Source organism: Lampetra planeri, chromosome 44 (assembly GCF_965212315.1).
Source record: "Lampetra planeri chromosome 44, kcLamPlan1.2.h2, whole genome shotgun sequence".
Classification (NCBI taxonomy): Eukaryota; Metazoa; Chordata; class Hyperoartia; order Petromyzontiformes; family Petromyzontidae; genus Lampetra; species Lampetra planeri.
This window is the reverse complement of record NC_136150.1, coordinates 7,658,862-7,678,662: the sequence shown is the minus strand read 5'-3', so window position 1 is coordinate 7,678,662 and position 19,801 is coordinate 7,658,862. Positions and strand designations below refer to the sequence as shown.

Sequence of the window (19,801 nt, the reverse complement as noted above, 5' to 3'; positions counted from 1 at the left end):
TACCATAATGCAATCGTATTTCCCTCTCTGGCCTGTAGAATTGTAACCATCATTCCTTGTTACAAACAAAACATAAAATACCTGGGCATGTTGTCTCTATTTTTATGACATCTTGAGATATGTTCACATTTAGGTAAGCTAAAAAAACAAGGCCCACTGAACTATATAACTCTTTTTCAGAAGCTACCTGGCCACAAATGATAACCCAATGATGTGGCTTATCATGTGGAAATTTATAGTAGCAGACAAATACCCTAAACGCATGTTGATTCTAAATATGGAAAGTAAAACCAGAGGACCTGGATAAAAATCCACGCGACCGTGGGGAAAACATGCTAACTCCAAATATAGAAGGCGTCCGGATCGCGATTGAACCCACAACCTGTATACCAGGCGAGGAAGTTAACATTTCACTGTTGTGTGAACCCTTGGCAATGTGGTGAAACTTGTGTTTGAATGGCGCCTGATCCCAGAGCCTCACCGATCGCATTCTGGAGCTGCTCACCGTCGCTCCTCTCGACGTGCAGCGTGACATCATCACCTGCCTGCCAGAGATCATTGAGGATGCCCAACACACGCGGGTGGCTAAAGAACTCAGGTGAGTGAGTGCCTGTCTCTTTTCGCCCTGATTATATAATACGCATTCCCTTTGTTTTCCTAAAATCTTTGTTTAATCAGGAGATGAAGTAACTCATTGAATTGCGTGAAAATAACATTATTTCTGTAACAAGTGTGACCTGGGTTACATCAAGAATAATTGAACGTTAATTTTTAACACATATCTTCCACAATGTAACAACAATATTTTCCGTTTTACACATGCAAACCAAGCCAGCACGGGGCACTAATCATGTGGCTTTCCATACTCGTCATATCGTTATAAACTCGAACTGTTGCCTCTTAAATGCCATGCGAACGAAAGAAAGAATGAAGAGCGGAGTAGGCGGTGCAAATATGGATTCACGCCTTTTCCTTGTTTCACTTCCCGCAGTGCCCTGATGCAGCAGAACACGCAACTGACGGTGGTTGTTCTTGATGTCCTCTCCAACATCAACCTGTCCTCTGACCTCCTGGCGGAGGTAAGGAATCGCTTCTTCCTCGTGTCAAGCTGTACATTTTATTTTGGGTCTGCGCTGACTTCATACACACTTTCGAATTGAGCAACCTGTTTGATTATACGGCATCGGCAGTGGTGCATGCCACGCCACACGTCGCGAGTTTGAGAATCGATTTTCGTCGATGAGTTCGATTCCCGTTTCAGGTGCGTGGCTCGGTGATGCTTACCCTTGCATCAGTGGAGCTCGATGACCTTCCCGTGGTTGTCAAGTTCATCTTGCACTCCATCACTGCCACGGATGCCTACGAGGTACCATTTTTGTTCTTTGTGGTCATGTTAGTATATGGATGTTGAACTTGTTCAGCAACCGCACTAATTGGATCATCATTAATGATCGTCATCAATGTTATTCTCATCATTACCATCGTCATAATCAGTTATCGAGGTGCCCGGAAGATGACTTTGCACGACTAGTTCAGAATTCTCTAAAATAAGCCTCGTATCGATACCAAATGGTGCACCTTCTTTTTGCCCTATTAAGAGTTTATCACATGAGCCTCAACCAAATGTTACATTACTGCAATCGTTGGTGACTGGGCCAAGATCATCACCTTGCTACACTTAATAATATTTATTGAAAGCCCAGTTAAATCACGTGCAGCTAATACTTGGATTCGAACCCAGGGTCTCAGCTGTGCTGGCTCGGTGTGTTTGACATAGTATTCCATTACTTGAGCAATACGGCCATGTTTAACCCCACTCACGAGCACCCCCGTATTTCCTGAGCAGTCTTCTTGTCGCGTCTTCCAACAGTCTCACGGCGTGCGTTGCGTGGGTCTGGCTGTGTCCGTGGCTCTCAGGTGATTGCCGAGCTGAGAACCAAGTTGGACTTCCAGCTGTGCCTCCCTCCTGCCAGCCTCAGCGTCACACAAGGCGGGCGCAGGGCGGCAACTTGCGTGTAAGAGAACTCGATGCGGGCGAACGAACGCGCTCGCTGCTGAATCAGCCGGCGCTGAGGAACGCGCTCAGGGCTTGCCGGGGGATAATTCACGATCACGCGCGGCGTACGCCGTAATATCATCGTCATCAATAATGAACCCTTTTTCGTTCCGAGACGTCTACAAGTTGCAGGCTGGGTGTACCGTTCACCGCTGAATCTCGGAATGCGCAAGCAGCTCGGCGTTAATTTTATTTAGAGAGGCGTAGCACCCTTGTATTTATAGACATTGTACTCACAGCAGAGAACTGTAGCGACACGACCGCACTCTACGATAGCTGGTGCCAAACTGTGGCACACGCTTTCCCACATGGTCTCGTGGAAGCCTCGGTACCGATAAAGTATTTTATTTCAGTTTTTCTTCCGGGTTCGTTTTGATGACGCGTACACTTGCGTCATCGAAACGGGAAAGGGTTAAATTCATCCGTATTAATTCTAAATGACGCATGAATTTTCGCCCTCGCCTCTCGGTGTGTTCCCTTGTGTGTGGGATTGGGGTTGCTGCGCCTGCATGCTGCGTCGGCGCGTGTCCCTTGCAGGCCTTCGCAAGTGGCTCCTGACAAACGTGACTGCAAAGCACTGGTGCTCGACGCCATTGCATCGGCTGTGCGCTTCCAAAAGACCACAGCTGAGGCTTGGATTAAGGTGTCTGACTCCTTCTCTTGTGTTGCTGTGTCCATCTCTTTGAGCTGCGTTGGTAAAATAGAGTGACCTGCTCATGCCTCTGTAGACAGCTCTAGAGTAGCCCCTCTTCGAGAGAGTACTTGGCCTACTCTTCCACTCTGGCCAGACCTCTTGGAAGAGTTGGGAGTACCCACACTCTACCCCAACACACGCGACCTGCCGATAGACTAACACCGGTGAACCAGTTTAGCCTACTGGGTGGACAGAGGTGGCAGTGGGGACTTAAGAAACTTGCACCGCCGTTTAAACTGCTGCGCCGGGAGATTATATCGAACCGGCAACGTCTACATTGCAAGTCCAGTCTTTTGATGATTACACCACGGTGGCGACATGTTAACTACCTCGTCTGGTATACAGGAGGTTGTGGGTTTGATCCCGTGCCTGACGCCTGTATATTTGGAGTTTGCGCGTCTCTCTCGTGTTCACGTGGATTTTTCCCCAGTTCCTTGGGTTTTTTTCTCCACATTTACAATTAACATGCATTTAGAGTATTTGACTGCTATACATTTCCAGATGATAGGCCACGTCGTTGAGCTATCATTTGTGGCCAGGTCGCTTCTGAAACAGCTTTATAGCTCAGTGGGCCTTGGTAAAAAATATATCATAATATCTGTGGATGTTTAAAACATGCAAAGCATCCTTAAATTGTCATTGCTGTTATGCCATGTTAATTTCATTTGATTTACCTTTTTAAGGCGATTGAAAGTGTGCGCTCCGAGTCGGAACACAAGGTAAGATGCTCGTTATTTGCTACATGAACATTCACTGCACAGACTGTATCACTGCCAGTAGTTCACAAGCACACTTTATTGCAGCTGATGATTGTAGTTTTACTTTGGTCTCAAGCATGAAATCACATGCGTAAATGCTTACGAGTTGTAATGTAAATTGTCATTGAAGAAACAGCAGCAGCAGCACAGATCCACGCTAAAAGCATCGCTTTAAAGCATCGCTTTAAGGCATCGCCGTTTCATCACACTGCGGACTTTAAAATCAATTTGCAGCTCTCGCTTGAAGCGGTTTGAGCTTGCGGTGTTTGTTGTGCATGGGTTCGTCCGGTCGAGCGTTGCCCCATGCCACGATGACGATGGACAGCGCTTGTCCCTAGTGGGGGTCTGTGAGGCCACACTGAGAGATCATCGTCTTTATGCTTGCGTTGCCATTGCGTCCCCAGGTCATCGACTTCCTGGTGCTGCTCATCCTTCACATCAACCACCACAAGGCCGTGGAGAGCCTCGTGCAGGCCAAGGTGCGCGCGGGTTGCCTTGGCGACAAGCTGCTGCAAGCCGTCTTCAGCGGGCACACCCCGGTGAGCTCGCGCAGCCGCGGTCACTGAAGGAACGACACGCTGGAGCGGACGTATGTTTGTCCGTGCGTACGTATGTACGTTGAATTTCTTTCGCAACGTGCGTAGCTGACCCGTGCTAATCGGAGGTGCGGGTGAGCAATACCCCCATTGCTCTATCCAGCCAGCAGATAAATTTGACTTGGTTGTATATCCGCTCATGCAACATGTCAACATATGAAATACAGTGGTGTGTTATTTTCGATTGTATATGTTCTTGACTATTTGTCTGCCAGCCTGGCTGTTTGTGTCTCTACTTACCTGGCTACTTGCTATCTATCTCGCCTAAAGTCTGACCGCTGGCACATCGGTGCGGGGCCGTCACGTTACGGTTGGTTTTTCCACTGGCTATTTGCTGAGCTAAGCCCAAATCAAACCTTGAAACTGGCATCATGAGGCATCGGAATCTGGCTCTGGGGTCAAGCAGCGAGAGGTGCAGGGTTAATAGTTTCCGATAATACTTTGTGTTTGTTGATGATCATTGCGTGTGGTGTCAGCGGCACTGCTCACGCTCTGAAGTGGAAAAACCAACCTGGCGCAGTTTGAGCCGTGTTGTACTGACTAAGCATGGCCAGTACGACACGGTTCGGATCTGTGGTGAATTTTTTTTTTTTTTACCCCAGACGGACTTTGCGATGTCCCCCATTGTGCACGCACACACACACCGTGTGCCGTGTGCAGGTGATGTGCGAGTATTTCCCGTCCATTTTGGCGCTGGCGCAGACCCTGCTGCGGTCGCCAGATCCGGTGGTGGCGTCGTTCGCCGGCCGCGTGTACTGCCACGTCTTCTTCTGCTTTGACCCGTACTACCAGCAGGTCAGTCTGCACTCCACCCACCCACCTACCCACTCATTACACATAAAGTGCTTGCCACAAATGAACAACAGTACCTTGCTGATCTCGTTAAGTAACAAACCATTACATGAACTCCGGCCATCCTCGCAGCGGCTTTTGGCTAGCCATCGAATAAAGACGGTCGCTGCAGCCATCTGGAACGGTTTTCCTTCCGATATTAGGAAGTCACTGGAGCTATGCCCTTTTAAATCTATATTTAAAACTACATTTTCTTTGTTTAATTTGTCCTTCCCCCACACCTCCGATTAGCACGGTTGGCTACACATGGTGCGAAAGTTCAACATACACACATCGCAGAGGACTTGAATTGTTGCATGCCTAACAGAGTTGTAACGATGTATAAACTAATATAAATTATCATTATGGTGAAAAAGAAGTTCAATATACATACATACTCCCACGCCACTACCCCCCTGGTATCACCTTCCCTGCTGTAATTTCTCAATTTCTCGCAACGCTTCGAAACTGCAGCATCTGTCTACCAACAGTGTGATGAGGTCATTTTCGGTTTCTGATCGCCGATGTCGACCGCCCCCTCCCCCACCGATGACTTACTTGAGGCTGAGGTGGCCTAATAAAGGCCCAGAAGAGATTAAATAAGCGAGTGGTTCTCCTGGATAGGAGTACGCCCAGAGGGTTCGCGAATAATAGAGCAGTCTGAGAACCACTGCGTTCGGGTGTCAGTGGTGAGATGTACTTCTCTGTCACGGCTGGCTGTGGTGACTGTGTATGCTGAAGGGGTGTGCACCAATCCCCACCAATCCCCACTAATCCCCCGTGTCAGTCCGCGGTCGTTTCACTTGACGGCTGCGGACAAGCGGCGACGTCCCATGTAAACGTCTCATCGCCGACTCGACCACTGAACCCCGTAGATTGGATCTGCCTTAAAAACAATCGCGCACGCTCAACTTCAACCGAATAACCCACGGCACCCATGGCAGATGCCACGGTGGTGAGATGTTAACTACCTCGCTTGGTTTACAGGAGGTCGTGGGTTCAATCCCGACCCTGACACTTATTTGTTTGCAGTTTGCATGTTCTCCCCATGGTCACGTGGATTTTTCTCCAGGTCCTCCGGTTTTTCCCACCACATTTAGAAACGTACGTTTAGAGTATTTGGCTGCTATACATTTCCACATAATAACCCTCTTTGTTGTGCAATCATTTGTGGCTAGGTCGCTTCTGAACAAGTGCTATATAGTTCAGTGGGGTGTGACTACCCTCAAATCTTTGAAGACATCTGGCCAGTGCGGCTCTCTAAATCTCCAACTAGTGCAGACCCGACTACCAGCAGTGGCGTGAGTAAGATATTGCAAGGGCTCAATGTGCCCTTGCATTTTCTTAAACGACAACAGATGTAACTTAAGTCTGGCTCATTTCTCCCTGTCTCCCCGTGCAGGAAGTGGTGGGGTCGCTGGTCACCTTCGTGTGTAACGGCTACACAGCCGAGGCGGATACGGCGCTACAAGTCCTGCATGAGCTGGTGCAGCAGCGCACAGCCTCGCTGGCCTCCTACGCGGTCTTCATCAAGGCAAGGGCCAGCCCTGACCTAGGCAGTGTCTCTGTACATAAGGGCCAGCCCTCAGCTAAGCCGTGTCTATGTACATAAGGGCCAGCCCTTACTTAGGCCGTATCTTTGTATTTAACAGCCAGTCCTCAACTAGGCTATTTGTTGATAAGAGCCAGCCGTCATTATGTATGTTGTGTTTTATACATATGTTTTTGAAGATTTATAGCTTAAAACACTTGGAAATTAGGATTTTTAAGAATGATTTCAGAATTTTTTCAGTTTAGATTTTCTGATCACTTACATGATGTAATGATTTAACATTATGTCATATCATCTGATATCCTGTCACACCATATTTGTTTGAAAATTGTGGCTTTTAAGTACACTTTATTTTTACCAGGAGTACAGCAAAGCACAAACAACAATACATTAACAATGTGAGATACGATTATAAAGCTACGGAAAACTGATATTGCGAGAAGTATCATGACACCATGGGAACGTCCTTTGCCAGTAGCAAAATACGATAATTGTTTTTTTTACCCTTTTATCTGGCAACAAAACTGACATCTTTTTTTACAAGGAGTCATGTTTGCATTGACCACAATACCTGCGGTCGGAATGCAAACAAAAAACACAACTCTGATAATGTATGCACTGTCCTTGAAATTGATTGGTCCACACCCAAGACAGCTTTTTTTAGAGCCTAGTCTTACATGGTGTTGGACCAGATGACGCCAACAGGCGCACAACTCAAAGACAATGCACCATCAGAGTATGAGAGCTCGGGGTAAGCATTTACACCATTGGAACCTCCTTTGCCAGTATCTGGTCCAACACCATGTGAGACTAGGCTCTAAGAAAAGCTGTCTCGGGTGTGGACCAATCAATTTCAAGGACAGTGCATACATTATCAGAGTTGTGTTTTTTGTTTGCATTCCGATCGCAGGTATTGTGGTCAATGCAAACATGACTTCTTGTAAAAAAGGTGTCAGTTTTGTGGCCAGATAAAAGGGTAAAAACCAATGATCAATTATCATGACCTGAAATGTGATATAGTTTCTAAAACATCGTGATAAATACAGTGGCAATCACAGTTAATAGCCTTGGGCAGTATTTCTGTGTGGGGTTCCGTTTGATACAAGCCTGTCTGTGGATGTGTGCAGGGTATCTTGGACTATCTGGAGAATCTCTCTTTCACACAGATCCGGAAGCTTTTCTTCATTCTCAGCACCCTGGCCTTCAGTGGGGGCACCCAGGGAAGTTACATCCAGGTGAGGAACAGCAAACTGAAGGTTTATAGTCCATAAGCCCAGATGAGGTGTTTTACTTAAATCTAAACTCTTTGTTTTACCAGGTAAGGCCCACTGAGTTATATAGCTCTTTTTTAGAAACGACCTGGCCACAAATGATAGCCCAATGAAGTGGCTTATCATGTGAACATGTATAGCAGCCACATACTCAATGCGTGTTTCTAAATGTGGAGGGAAAAGCCGGAAAACCGGAGAAAATTCCACGTGACCACGGGGAGAACATGCAAACTCCAAATATGCAGGTGTCAGGACTGGGATCGAACCCACGACCTCCTGTATACTAGGCGAGGTAGGTAATATCTCGTCACCTGAGGTGGCATAACTTGAGTGGTTCCAATTTTTTTGTGTGACCAATAACAGTGAAGGATGCGATAAGCGTGTTAAATAATTTGTGTTCATCTCGTGATTCACTCTTAGCAGCTGCGTAAGTTAATCGGTACGACTGATTACATGCTACCTCGGGTGGTAGCAATTTCTGCTCTGGCCCATGGACTGTCGTGATGTTCTTTAGTCCGTTAACATGACCCGGCTGTTTAATTTCAGCCTGATTTGATATCAGTCGCAGAAGGGTGGCTTATGGATCAGCACTGATTCGGCACGGCTGATATTTTGTGTTATGATTGTTCTGATCAGTAACCCAAGTCACTCGTGCAAATGAGACGATCGTCTCTTGAGATGTAGTTGCCTGGTTGAGGAAGATTAACTTTAAACTTAAATGTGTAACTTTAACAGCATTCCACCCCATCACCATCCCCCCACCTCCTCCCTTTACACCCCCCCTACCCTTGCAAATTAGGCTTTCCATCTCAAGGGATTATCCAGGTGAAACATTTAACGTGAAAATATGTAAAAAATCTCTTTCTAATAATATCGGGTGCATTGCGGGTGATTTGGGGTTGTTGTAACCTTGCGCCTGCGTTCGTGTGGCGCTGCAAATTAAAACGTGTGGCGCTTGCCAACTAAGGTGAACTTGGCGTGGAACCAACAGTGACCATCGACCACCAACACCCGCCATTGCCCCACCATCACCCCTGCATCGCACACCATCACCCCACCATCGCTCACCGTCACCCAACACCGCTCTACATTGCCCCACCATACCCCATCATCGCCCCATCATCGCCCCATCATCGCCCCATCATCGCCCCACCATCGCCCCTCTGTCTGCAGGGCGACATGCACATCGTGGTGCGCAAGCAGCTGTCAAGCACGGTGCTCAAATATAAGCGCATCGGCATCATTGGCGCCATCGCGCTGGTGGGGAGCATGGCCACTCGCGGGTAATGCGCAGCCCTCCCCTTCCCCACCACTGTCTCCGCTACCGCTACCACCACCGTCACTAACACTGCGACTACGACCAACACCGCCACCGTCACCACCACCACCCCTGCCACCGCCACTACCACTGCCACCGGTTGCCGTGCTGCGGCAACACCGGAGCTATTGCGGCAACCACTAGGATCGTAACGACTCCAGTGGATTAGCAAAGAAGCGCACGTGTTATTTTACACAAATGTTTATTTTGTATGTAATGGCTTGTCACGATGACCAATCACATTGGAATGCGCTGTGTGGTTTGAAAATTCTCGCCTGTACCAATGGGATTAATTGTTATTCAAATTGAACTGAAGTCAATTATTGATTCTGTGACTTCTGGAAGTGATAATGGATTTCCTGAATGGTTATTGTAAAATTGATAAGCAATTAACCCGAGAGTCAAATAATCGATTGCAGCTGTTTCATACGCTCATGATGGAGGAATACAATATTATGCTAAGTATTTGTGAATGTTCCATTGATGATAATGGAGTGAAACAAAACGACAGGCAAGACCGAATTAAAAAAAATCGATTTTAAAATAAGATGAAATGATTGGCTACGGAATTCGATCACGACTCGAAATTGATTTCAACAGTTTATCAAATTGATGGGGGTGTGATTGTTACCAGAGTACAGGGACTACTGAACATTCGACTTAGAAACTGTCCGTTTGTCCAGTTGCCTGTTCAGACCGAGAGTCGTAAGTTCAATCGCCACGCAATAGATGGCGGTGGTGGCATCTACATCTGCAGAACATGAAGAACCAGTGGCATCTACAGGAGATTCTCCAACTTTTAAAGCGATTCTTTGTGTTTAGTGTACATGCCATGCAACATGTTTTGAATCGACAGGATTAAACTTGGACTTGCGAACAAATTGACTTACGAACAGACCTCTGGAACCTAACTAACTCGTTCGTAAGTAGAAGAGTTCCTCTAGCTGATATTCATAATGACTAACACTCTCATAATGATGATAATTATCGACATTATGTGATTAATATTTGTTATGATTTAGCGACTACAATTTGTTTCGAGAATAGTGTTTTTATTCATTATTTACTCTGTCTTGCTCATTCTGTCAGCCCCAATGTAACTTTAGTAGTACGCTAGTGCTTCTTTGAACCGTGTGTCGTGATATTAACAATGTATTTTAATGGCCTAATCAACTAATGCTTGCACTGCTATTATGATACGCTGTTGTGATCTTTTTGTCACGATGGGTTTTTTCTCCGTCGTGCAGAGATCTTGCTGCCCCCCTGCCAACACTGGACATCTGTGGAAACGAGTTTCATAGCTCATCGGATTTCTAATTCAAGATTCTGATTCTGAATACTTACACGCCGAATACCGATCTATCACACCTCTCTGGCCTCTATATATGTGCCATGAAGAAGGTTCGTTGCTCAAAACGTCATCCATTATATCGGAACCATAATCTTTATCGTGGAGAATTCCGATGAGCTATGAAGGGCAATGTGTTATGGATGAATGTGAGTTTGTCAGCACTTTCACGTGTGAGCTGATGTTTAGCATCTCCTGTAGCTGAGTGTTTAATTGGCGTGCAAAGCCAGTATGATCGTGTGTGTGTGTGTGTGCGCGCGCGTGTGTTTTCCCCTTTTCTTGTACTAGGAAAAGTGAAGCGACAGACACATCTGCTTCCCAGGCATCTCCGCTCAGCAGCAATGTCTTCAAACAGGTTATTGTGGCAACAGGGCGAGACTTGCACACGTAAAAATAATCAACTTTGTTTAACTCACAGTCGAGAAGTCCGTCAATGGCTCCTGAGACACGCGGCGCCTGCGTTTTGTGCGAGCCGATTCCACAGTTTAGGGACTGCGGCGTTTTTGACCTACACACATATATATTAATAATAAGGCGTCCATACAAAATGTAAATTGCTTTAAAGTAGCGAATTAATTGATTTATTGATGTCGATTTTGATACAGGCATGCATTGTCACCGGATCTGAGTACGTGTGCAAAATGTGGAATTGATTGGACAACAGGAAGTGGACGAAATTTTGATTACAAGATTTGACCACGACAAACAAGAATCAAGTGAAGTAAAACCGTTGAAAAAAGGTCTTGCCCAGAGCCTTCAACGGACTATTTGTGAAAGTGCTTAGTGAGCATCTGTTGAGACCGGCACTGCACGAAGTGGTGTTGTGATCAGCACCACGCTCGGCCACCTTTGTGCCTCCCCACTGCTGATGTTTTTTACACGCACTGCACCAGGTGCTCATTTAAGGCTGAGTTGACCTGAGGAATCCTCTCCGACAGGTTCTGATATCAATTGCCACGGATGTTAGCCGTGGCCGGGAGTCGAACTCTGGTTGTCGTTTTTGTTGTGCCGTGTGCTCACCACTGTGCCACCACACTTCACATACATGCACACATACACACACACACTAGCAGTGCCCAATGCTACCACACACACTGCTGCTGCTGCTACAATTGCTACTGATGCTTGCAGTACTGCTACTACCACTGCTGCTGCTTCCACTACTGCTGCTGCTACTGTCACTGCTGATGCTACTGCTACAACTGCTACTGCTGGTTCCACTACTGCTGTTGCTGCTACCACTGCTGCTGCTTCCACTACTACTGCTGCGGGTTCCGATATTGCTGATGCTACCATTGCTGCTGCTTCCATTGCTGCTACTGCTCTTGCTGCTGCCACTGCTGTTGCCTTCAACTGCTGTGTCTGTGCTACGGGGGCGGGGTGTGGCAGGTGACGACCCTGGTGGAACTGGTGCGTGATTGCTGCGACGGCTCGGCCGAGGGCACGGCGCTGTACTGCGACGAGCTGGCGACGCTCATCCACACGGGGGCTCTGCACCCTAAAGTTCAGGTCAGCTCTCCCTTGTCCCATGTCACGCATCCCGTATCCAGCGTCCCACGTCGTTGTGCAGTTTTAACTCCCGCCAATCCGCGGGCACATGCAACACACCGCTTTTGGCGAGATGTTAACTCCCTTGCCTGTGTTTGTAGGAGGTCGTGGGTTTGATCCCGACCCTGATGATGCCTGTATATTTGAGGTTTGCATGTTCTGCCCGTGGTTATATGGATTTTTATCGAAATAAATGAGTTTTCAATCTAGATTTAAAAGTGCATAGCTCAAGTGGCTTCCTAATATCGGAAGGAAAAGCGTTCCAGACAGCCGCAGAAGCGCATCTGAAAGCGCGTGACACGGTGACCGTCTTTGTTCGATGGCTAGCCAAAAGCCGCTTGGAGGATGGTCAGAGTTGGCGTGATGGTTTAAGCTCCTTGACTTAGATCAGCAAAGTTTTGCTGTTCATTTGTGGCAAAAACTTGGTGCATAATGCGTGTGACCTTCTAATGTATTCTAAGCCGATGCAGCTCAGCGAGCACTGGACAGACATGGTCGGATCTTGCAGTACCCGTCACGACACGCGCCAGAGAAATTTGCAAATGCTGCAGTACACACGTGTGGGTGGGTGTGTGATGTACGTGGTCTTCTCAGCGAGGTTGTAGATGTTATTTGCGTGTTCCGTGTCCTGCGTGTGCGTGTGTGTGTGACAGGCGTGGATTGGAGAGAACATATTGACTGACTTTCAGGACGATTATGTGGTTGACGTACAGCCGGGGAAAGAGCCGTCAGGGTACGTGGGTGCAGTGTGACATTTGCTCTGATTTTAAATATATGAAGCTATTTGTTCATCCTCGTATAAATACAAGATGCACTCGGCCCTAATCCTGGCCGATATACTTCTTTGGAGATATCTACTGCGATTATTATTGGTGTCACTTAATTATAATGTATAAATAATAGAGGTATGGAGTAAAAATATTAAGAAAAAAAAAAGTACAAATAAAGGTGGGAATGTAATCTCATTGCCCAGTTGCTCGACTTAACAGCGCACACTCGGGGCAGGAAAGCACAACTGCCATCATGCCTTGCATGCGTGTTACTTGGCAAGCCACATTGCATGTTAGAATGTTCTCAGCCTTGTCTTAAACGTTCGACAGAGCTGGCAGCCGTACATAAAATTAATAACGAAAAAGGTGATCAGCAAAACTGTCGCAAATTGTTGCACGTGCGCGAGCCTAAGTTGAACCCAACGCTTCCCCTCCCCGTCCGCGCGTCTGCACCCTGCTGCTGCTGTTGGTGCTGTTGGTGTTGGTGTTGCTGCTGTTGTTGGTGTTGCTGTTGGTGCTGTTGGTGTTGGTGGTGCTGTTGGTGCTGTTGGTGCTGCTGCTGGTGTTGATGCTGCTGTTGGTGTTGGTGCTGTTGGTGTTGATGCTGTTTGTGCTGTTGGTGTTGGTGCTGCTGCTGTTGGTGTTGGTGCTGCTGTTGGTGCTGCTGCTGATGTTGGTGCTGCTGTTGTTGGTGTTGGTGCTGCTGCTGTTGGTGTTGTTGGTGCTGCTGCTGGTGTTGGTGCTGCTGCTGTTGGTGCTGCTGCTGCTGCTACAGAGACGACTGTGTACTGCCCATGCGCCTCTGCTACAACTTGGAGGAGGATGAGGACAGCGAGGGCAGCATCGCCATCAACCTGCTGCCGCTGCTGGCGAACAATGTCCTCGCTCGCAAGGTGCAGCCCGGGGGCCCTGACAACAGCAAGAGGTGCGCGTGTTCTCCCGCGTTCCGGCCACCTTGGTAGAGGCTGTCCACAGCGCCGAGCGTCGCCGTGGATAGCAGGCACGTGTCGACGCGTCGGCTGTAAACGACTCCCTGTTGTCACCACGTGGGTGCGTACCGATTGTATGTTGGGAGCGGTGGGGGTAGCGGTCAGCGCGCTGAGCTACGAACCCGGCGACACGAGTTAGATTCCCCCTCATGGCCAACACACCGGTGACGTTTATCTGAACCGGTCCTGGGCCTCCTCGAGGTCGACTCAAATGAGTACCTGGTGCGGTGTATAAACGTCGCTACTGGGAAGACAAAGGCGGCCGGGTATGGTGTTGGCCACCCACTCCCTCGTGTGCCACAGTGCCGGCCTTCATAGGTGATTACTAACATCATTTTCCCCAACTGTGTTAAGGTTATACTGGGGATCTTTGTCTTTGTACGACCTGTGAAAATGCTGCTTACAAGTGATTTCCCGTCCTGGTGCACGCAACCGTGCGGGCGGCGGTTCGTGCGATGGTACGCGCGACGGTTCGCGCGACGGTTCGCGTGACCGTGACGGTTCGTGCGCGCTCTGCCCGCTTGTTCGCCGATGGCGTTACCGCAGGCTGGTGTCCCACGTGTGCCTGGCGTCTCACTTCCGGCTGCTGCGGCTCGGCGAGGAAGCTCTCAACGACGGCAACCTGGAGGGCATCGACGCGCTCCTGGGTTTGTCGCCCGCTCCCTTTTCCCCACCCCGCTCGTCAACGCAAATGACGCGAACATGACCGCGTGTACGTCGCCCGCTGCCGTGCCCCCACGTGGTGTGAGCGTGCCTGCCGTTGCACCCCCCCCGCAGGCTGTCCCTTGTACGTGGCCGACCCGGAGCTCGTGGAGAAGCTGGAGTCGTTGTCGCGGCAGGAGCGCGAGTGGCTCTGCACCGTGCTCTTTCTCACCCTCAACTGGTTTCGCGAGGTGGGACTTGCCGCCCACAAATGGCTGGCAAATATTGATGAACTCCGGTTTTCTCCCACAAGCAAAACTCTGCGGAAAAGGCATTGGCAAAGAAATTGCAATGTATCGTAACGCAAATATACCAATATGCATTAAAATGTATTACAAGCATTGTAATGCATGGTAATGCAAGTGCCCCTATGAAAGAGAAAAGTTGAGACACGGCGAGGCATACCTGGTTTAATGTTAAATATGTTTATTTATAAACCATGTCCACGAGTGCAGATTTAAAGACTCACAAACAGCAAGGGAAGCCTAATTGTGCTTTGGGCTGTGTAAGAGCACCAGGTTTTACGTTGAAACTAGGAGAGTCGGAGACTTGTTCTGCACTTGCGGCAGCGTGAGTCAGGAGCAGTGAGAGCACGAATGACAGGCTGAGTTAGACGTGTGTGGGTGTCTTTGTGTGTGTCTGTGTATGTGTCTTTGTATGTATGTGTGTCTCTGTGTCTGTGCGTGTGTGTTACGGCTACGCGAGCAGGTGGTGAACGCGTTCTGCAGGCAGTCGGACGCGGAGATGAAAGGGAAGGTTTTACGCCGCCTGGAAAACATAACACAGGTGCAGGGTCTTCTGGAGAGGTGTCTGGCAGGTAAACATAGGTGTTCATAGCAAATACACTGGTATACTTATACCATCAAAACATTGGTGGTGGTAGCAAATACACCGGTACACTTATACCATTTACTACTATAATGAGCCAAGAATGTCTGTGTGTCCCGCGCGTGATGTCACTCCACGTCGGCCAGCCCCCCTCATTAATAATCATGAACAGGTGACGTCCTCCACATGGACCCCCCCTCATTAATAATCATGAGCAGGTGACGTCACTCCACATCGAACAGCCCCCCACAATAATCATGAAGAGGTGACGTCTTCTAAACGGATAACCTCCCTCAATTAATATTCATTTGCGGGTGACGTCACTCCACATGGGGGAGCGAGGCGCCTCCTCCCCCCTCTTCAGCGTCAACTTACAACCCTCACTACAAAGGCAGAACCCTCACGTCACGCGATCTCCGTCACGCTATTGAGACATAGAAGTAAAAAGGACGTCACGATGAACAAGGGATTATAACCTTCAAATGAAATAAATCTGTGTCACCGCAGCCTTACAAACTGCACACTAATTGATGCAATGAATATCACGTCACGGTTTGCTTTTCGCTTGCAAGTTGCAGATTTACTGAAATACACCCGTCCTTGGACGGGCAAAAGGCTAGTCAAAGCATAGGTATTCATAGCAAATACACCGGTATGCTGACAACATCAAAACACCGGTGTTCGCGGCAAATACACCGGTATTGACAATTTTGCAATACCAGTGTATTTGCTACGAACACAATTTTGCCAATACTAGTGTATTTGCTACGAACACCTATGTTTTGATGTTGACGTGAATAATACATTAAATCATATGTTGTTTTACAAATTATGCAAACAACGTGCACATCACACGGCCCAATGGAACCAATGAGAGGACAAATGGGACGAGAAGTACGAAACAAAAACAGGACAACGAGCGATCGATTCTTAAATCGACACCGCACTGCGACGGTTCAGCCCATCAACCCTGACACTCTGAAATAGCAGCAGCGGCAACAACATCGGCATCACGCGCCTTTTCAGATGCGCTTCTGCGGCCATCTGGAACGCTCTTTCTTCCGATATTAGGAAGCCACTGGAGCTATGCACTTTTAAATCATCTCGATTAAAAATGTGTTTAGTTTGTTGTCCATCCCCCGCAACCTCCGATTATCACGGTTGTCTATATATGGTGTGCAAGTTCAACATACATAGATACATCGCAGGGGACTTGAGTTGTTGCCTGCCTAACGATGCATAAAGTAAAATAAATTCTTATCATTATTATTTTGTGGTTATGACATAACTCATGAGAAATTAACTACAACCATAGTTTTTTATAAATACGCATTCAGAGTTTAGTTATAATGGCCTGTCAGCATTTCCTTGATCACGGGAACAAATCTCACCCCCTCTATCACCATTGCCCACTTTATCGCCAATTATACCAAGCATTTTATGTACATACTGAGTTTATGTAAAAGCAAGATGCTCACAGCGACAATGTTATCATCACTAGCATTGGGACAGTGCACACATAGCGGTTGTTACATTTGCCACAACGTTAAGAAGAATCAATTATTGGATAGAACTGTGACCCTGAATTGTGACAATTCTTTGAATCATTGCGAAGTGCGGAAAGCAGGTGATGAATCATTACACCTCTAATGCCTGATATTTCTAAAAAACGTTTAAAACGCTCGTTTAAAGAGACTTTTTGTTGGAAACATTTTACATCGGATCGATTGTCGACTGGAATCGTGACCCTGAATTTGGAGAGCGTCTATGAATCTGTGGGAGGTGGGGGTTTGGAGGTGGGGGGGCGGACGAATGAGGACGGATCAATGTGCCTCGAATGGCGAATAAATAAAAACGTTTAAAACATATGGAGTTCAGCAAAAGAGGTTTTTGTTGTGTGCATTTTACGTGATAATTCAGTTACGCGAGATCACCAAAGTAACATGACCGCTGACGCACGGAGATGCATTAATGTGCAGCGTTATGGGTGGTGCTAAGAGCATGAATTACGCAAGATAAAATTAAAGTGTTATTATTGTATTATTTCGATTTAAAGCTTTCGTGACTGCAGGGATTCATATTCTTGGTTTTTTCGGTAAAGTCACGTAGAAGGGAGAATAAATAATAAAAAATAAACATAATAAAATTATCACGACGTTTCGATTGCAACACAAGCAATCATCATCAGGTGTGATACCCACAGCAAGAAATTTTTTAAAAAGTGGCGGTTTTTTCTGCTTGTGTTGCAATCGAAACGAGAATTTAATTGTTTTATTTTTATTATTTTATTATTTCCCTTCTACGTGACTTTACCGAAAGAACCAAGAATATTGTATTATTGTTGTAATCCGGAAGGAAGACCTCGCCTCACGGATTACGGCGTTTGCACAAGCGGCTCCGTGGTGCCGGTACGAAGCCGAGTGTTTTATTTTTGGTTGTATTTTTGTAAACATTCGTACTTCTTGTTTGCAGCCACACCGGGATACAAACCGCCCACGGCAAACTTTGACAGTGAAGGGTCGGAGAGCGGCGCTCCTGCGGCGAATTCCTCGGCTCAGCCCAAGAAAAAAGCCAAAGGTTTGTCGGTCCAAATTGAGCGGCATTGGCATCTTAAAGTTTATAAACTGTAAACAATGTTTTTTTTATTTAGCTCTTTTCAGATGTTATCTACCTCGCCTGGTATAGAGGAGGACATGGGTTCGACCCCGACCCTGATGCCTGCATGTTTGCAGTTTGCATGTTCTCCCCGTGGTCGTGTGGATCTGTCTCTGGGTCCTCTGGTTTTTTTACCTCCGCATTTGGAAACATGCATTTAGAGTATTTGCCTTACCTGGTAACATAACATTGTGGTAATTAACAGAGACGATGTGATCAAGGTACAATGAACTAAACGCTCTTCCTTCCGATATTAGGAAGCCACTGGAGCTATGCGCTTTTAAATCTGGATTAAAAACTAATTTCTTTAGAACAGCTTTTTGCGTTTTAAGTTTGTTGTCCTTCCCACGCATCTCCAATTAGCACGGTTGGCTACGTACTTTGTGAAAGAAGTTCAACGTACATATAAAAAAAATTGTTCAGGAAATCACCGTGAAATTTTGACCTGTAACGGAGCGGTTGGGAGCACCTCTGTTCGCTCGTCCGATCGTTCGCCGTCAACGCCATCTCCCGCTGTTCAGGCAAGAAGAGGAAGGCGGATGGCGCAGAGAACACGTCGACAGAGAGTCTGCAGGGAGACGAGACGATGGGCGACACGCTGGCGCCGGCAGAGCGCACCCAGGACGACAAAGTAACGACGCCGTGCAGTGTTGCCACTTGCCCGGGCGCAGTGGTGACACTGACCTTTCTGGCAATGCCAGTGCACTGTGACATCGCAGCGGAAGGTCGTTCGTTACCGAATGCATTTATAGAATGCTTTTCTGATTGTGTCTTTGTTGTCGTCGTTGTCATTTTCTCCTACAATTTCGTCAAAATTGTGCTTTCGGTTAACATGTCAATATTTCTGTCGCTACCACCGCGGTTAACTGTTTCCATGAATCTTGACTTCAAGATTTCGTGACTGCAGGAATTCATATTCTTTGGGTCTTTCGGTAAAGCCACATAGATAGAAAAAATAATCAAAATAATAACAATATCACGACGTTTCGATCGCAACATAAGCAATTTTTTCTATCTACGTGGCTTTACCAAAAGACCCAAAGAAAATGTTTCCATAAACTTCGCTCATCGATTTCTTCCACCACTCGTGTGGAGGACTCGTACTCCAAAACGGACTGTTTCGTCTCTCATCGCACACTGTGTTCAACCGCCACACTGCAGGTCACAACAGCATGCTCACTCACCCACTTACTCGGCCAACCAATCACTCACCCACTCGTTCATCACACTGCAGGCCACAACAACACTCACTCACTGAAATAATCACTCACCACTCTGGAGATCACATCAGCACACTCACTCATGCACTCACTCAACTAATCACTCACCACACTGTAGGTCACAACAACACACCCACTCACTGAAACAGTCACTCATTCACCCACCACACTGCCGGTCACAACAACACGCTCACTCACTCACCCACTCACTCACCCATTATTATTTCCCTTCTATGTGACTTTACCGAAAGAACCAAGAATATATATACTCACCCACTCGTTCATCACACTGTAGACCACAACAACACACTCACTCAATGAACCAATTTTTGACTCACTGACCACACTGCAGGTCAGAACAACAAATTAACTCACCTACTCATTCATTCAAGCAGTCAACCAATCACTTACTTGCCACACTGCCAGTCAGAACAACACATTTGCCCACCCACTTGCTCTGCAAGAGACAGCTCAATGGATACTGCATCTGATCATGGGACGTCGATAGCACAATCAGGATACACCCAGAGGGGGTCAGGTTGTGGGTGGGCTATAATAACAAGTAAACTGGCATATACCATCCAGTACATGTTTGGGCATGTGTGTTAGTTGCATACAAATGTTTGATATGGGTGTCCTGCAGGTCGGCTCAATCTAAAACGATT

The 19,801-nt window shown here is 47.2% G+C and overlaps 1 protein-coding gene across 2 annotated transcripts in view; it reads left to right on the top strand.

The window, feature by feature from the left end:
* The window catches only part of FANCD2 (FA complementation group D2), a 62,048-nt gene that overhangs the window by 12,890 nt on the left and 29,357 nt on the right, over positions 1-19,801 (top strand). For both annotated transcript variants that reach the window (XM_078614555.1, XM_078614554.1), the window contains exons 9-28: positions 474-598; positions 992-1,079; positions 1,262-1,366; positions 1,918-2,015; positions 2,594-2,699; positions 3,434-3,469; positions 3,913-4,047; positions 4,765-4,899; positions 6,338-6,469; positions 7,615-7,722; positions 8,932-9,041; positions 10,713-10,779; positions 11,814-11,933; positions 12,626-12,705; positions 13,518-13,667; positions 14,278-14,378; positions 14,509-14,624; positions 15,142-15,250; positions 17,734-17,838; positions 18,438-18,547. In XM_078614555.1, coding sequence (XP_078470681.1) covers positions 474-598; positions 992-1,079; positions 1,262-1,366; positions 1,918-2,015; positions 2,594-2,699; positions 3,434-3,469; positions 3,913-4,047; positions 4,765-4,899; positions 6,338-6,469; positions 7,615-7,722; positions 8,932-9,041; positions 10,713-10,779; positions 11,814-11,933; positions 12,626-12,705; positions 13,518-13,667; positions 14,278-14,378; positions 14,509-14,624; positions 15,142-15,250; positions 17,734-17,838; positions 18,438-18,547 — 2,136 coding nt within the window. The remainder of the gene's footprint in view (positions 1-473; positions 599-991; positions 1,080-1,261; positions 1,367-1,917; positions 2,016-2,593; positions 2,700-3,433; positions 3,470-3,912; positions 4,048-4,764; positions 4,900-6,337; positions 6,470-7,614; positions 7,723-8,931; positions 9,042-10,712; positions 10,780-11,813; positions 11,934-12,625; positions 12,706-13,517; positions 13,668-14,277; positions 14,379-14,508; positions 14,625-15,141; positions 15,251-17,733; positions 17,839-18,437; positions 18,548-19,801) is intronic.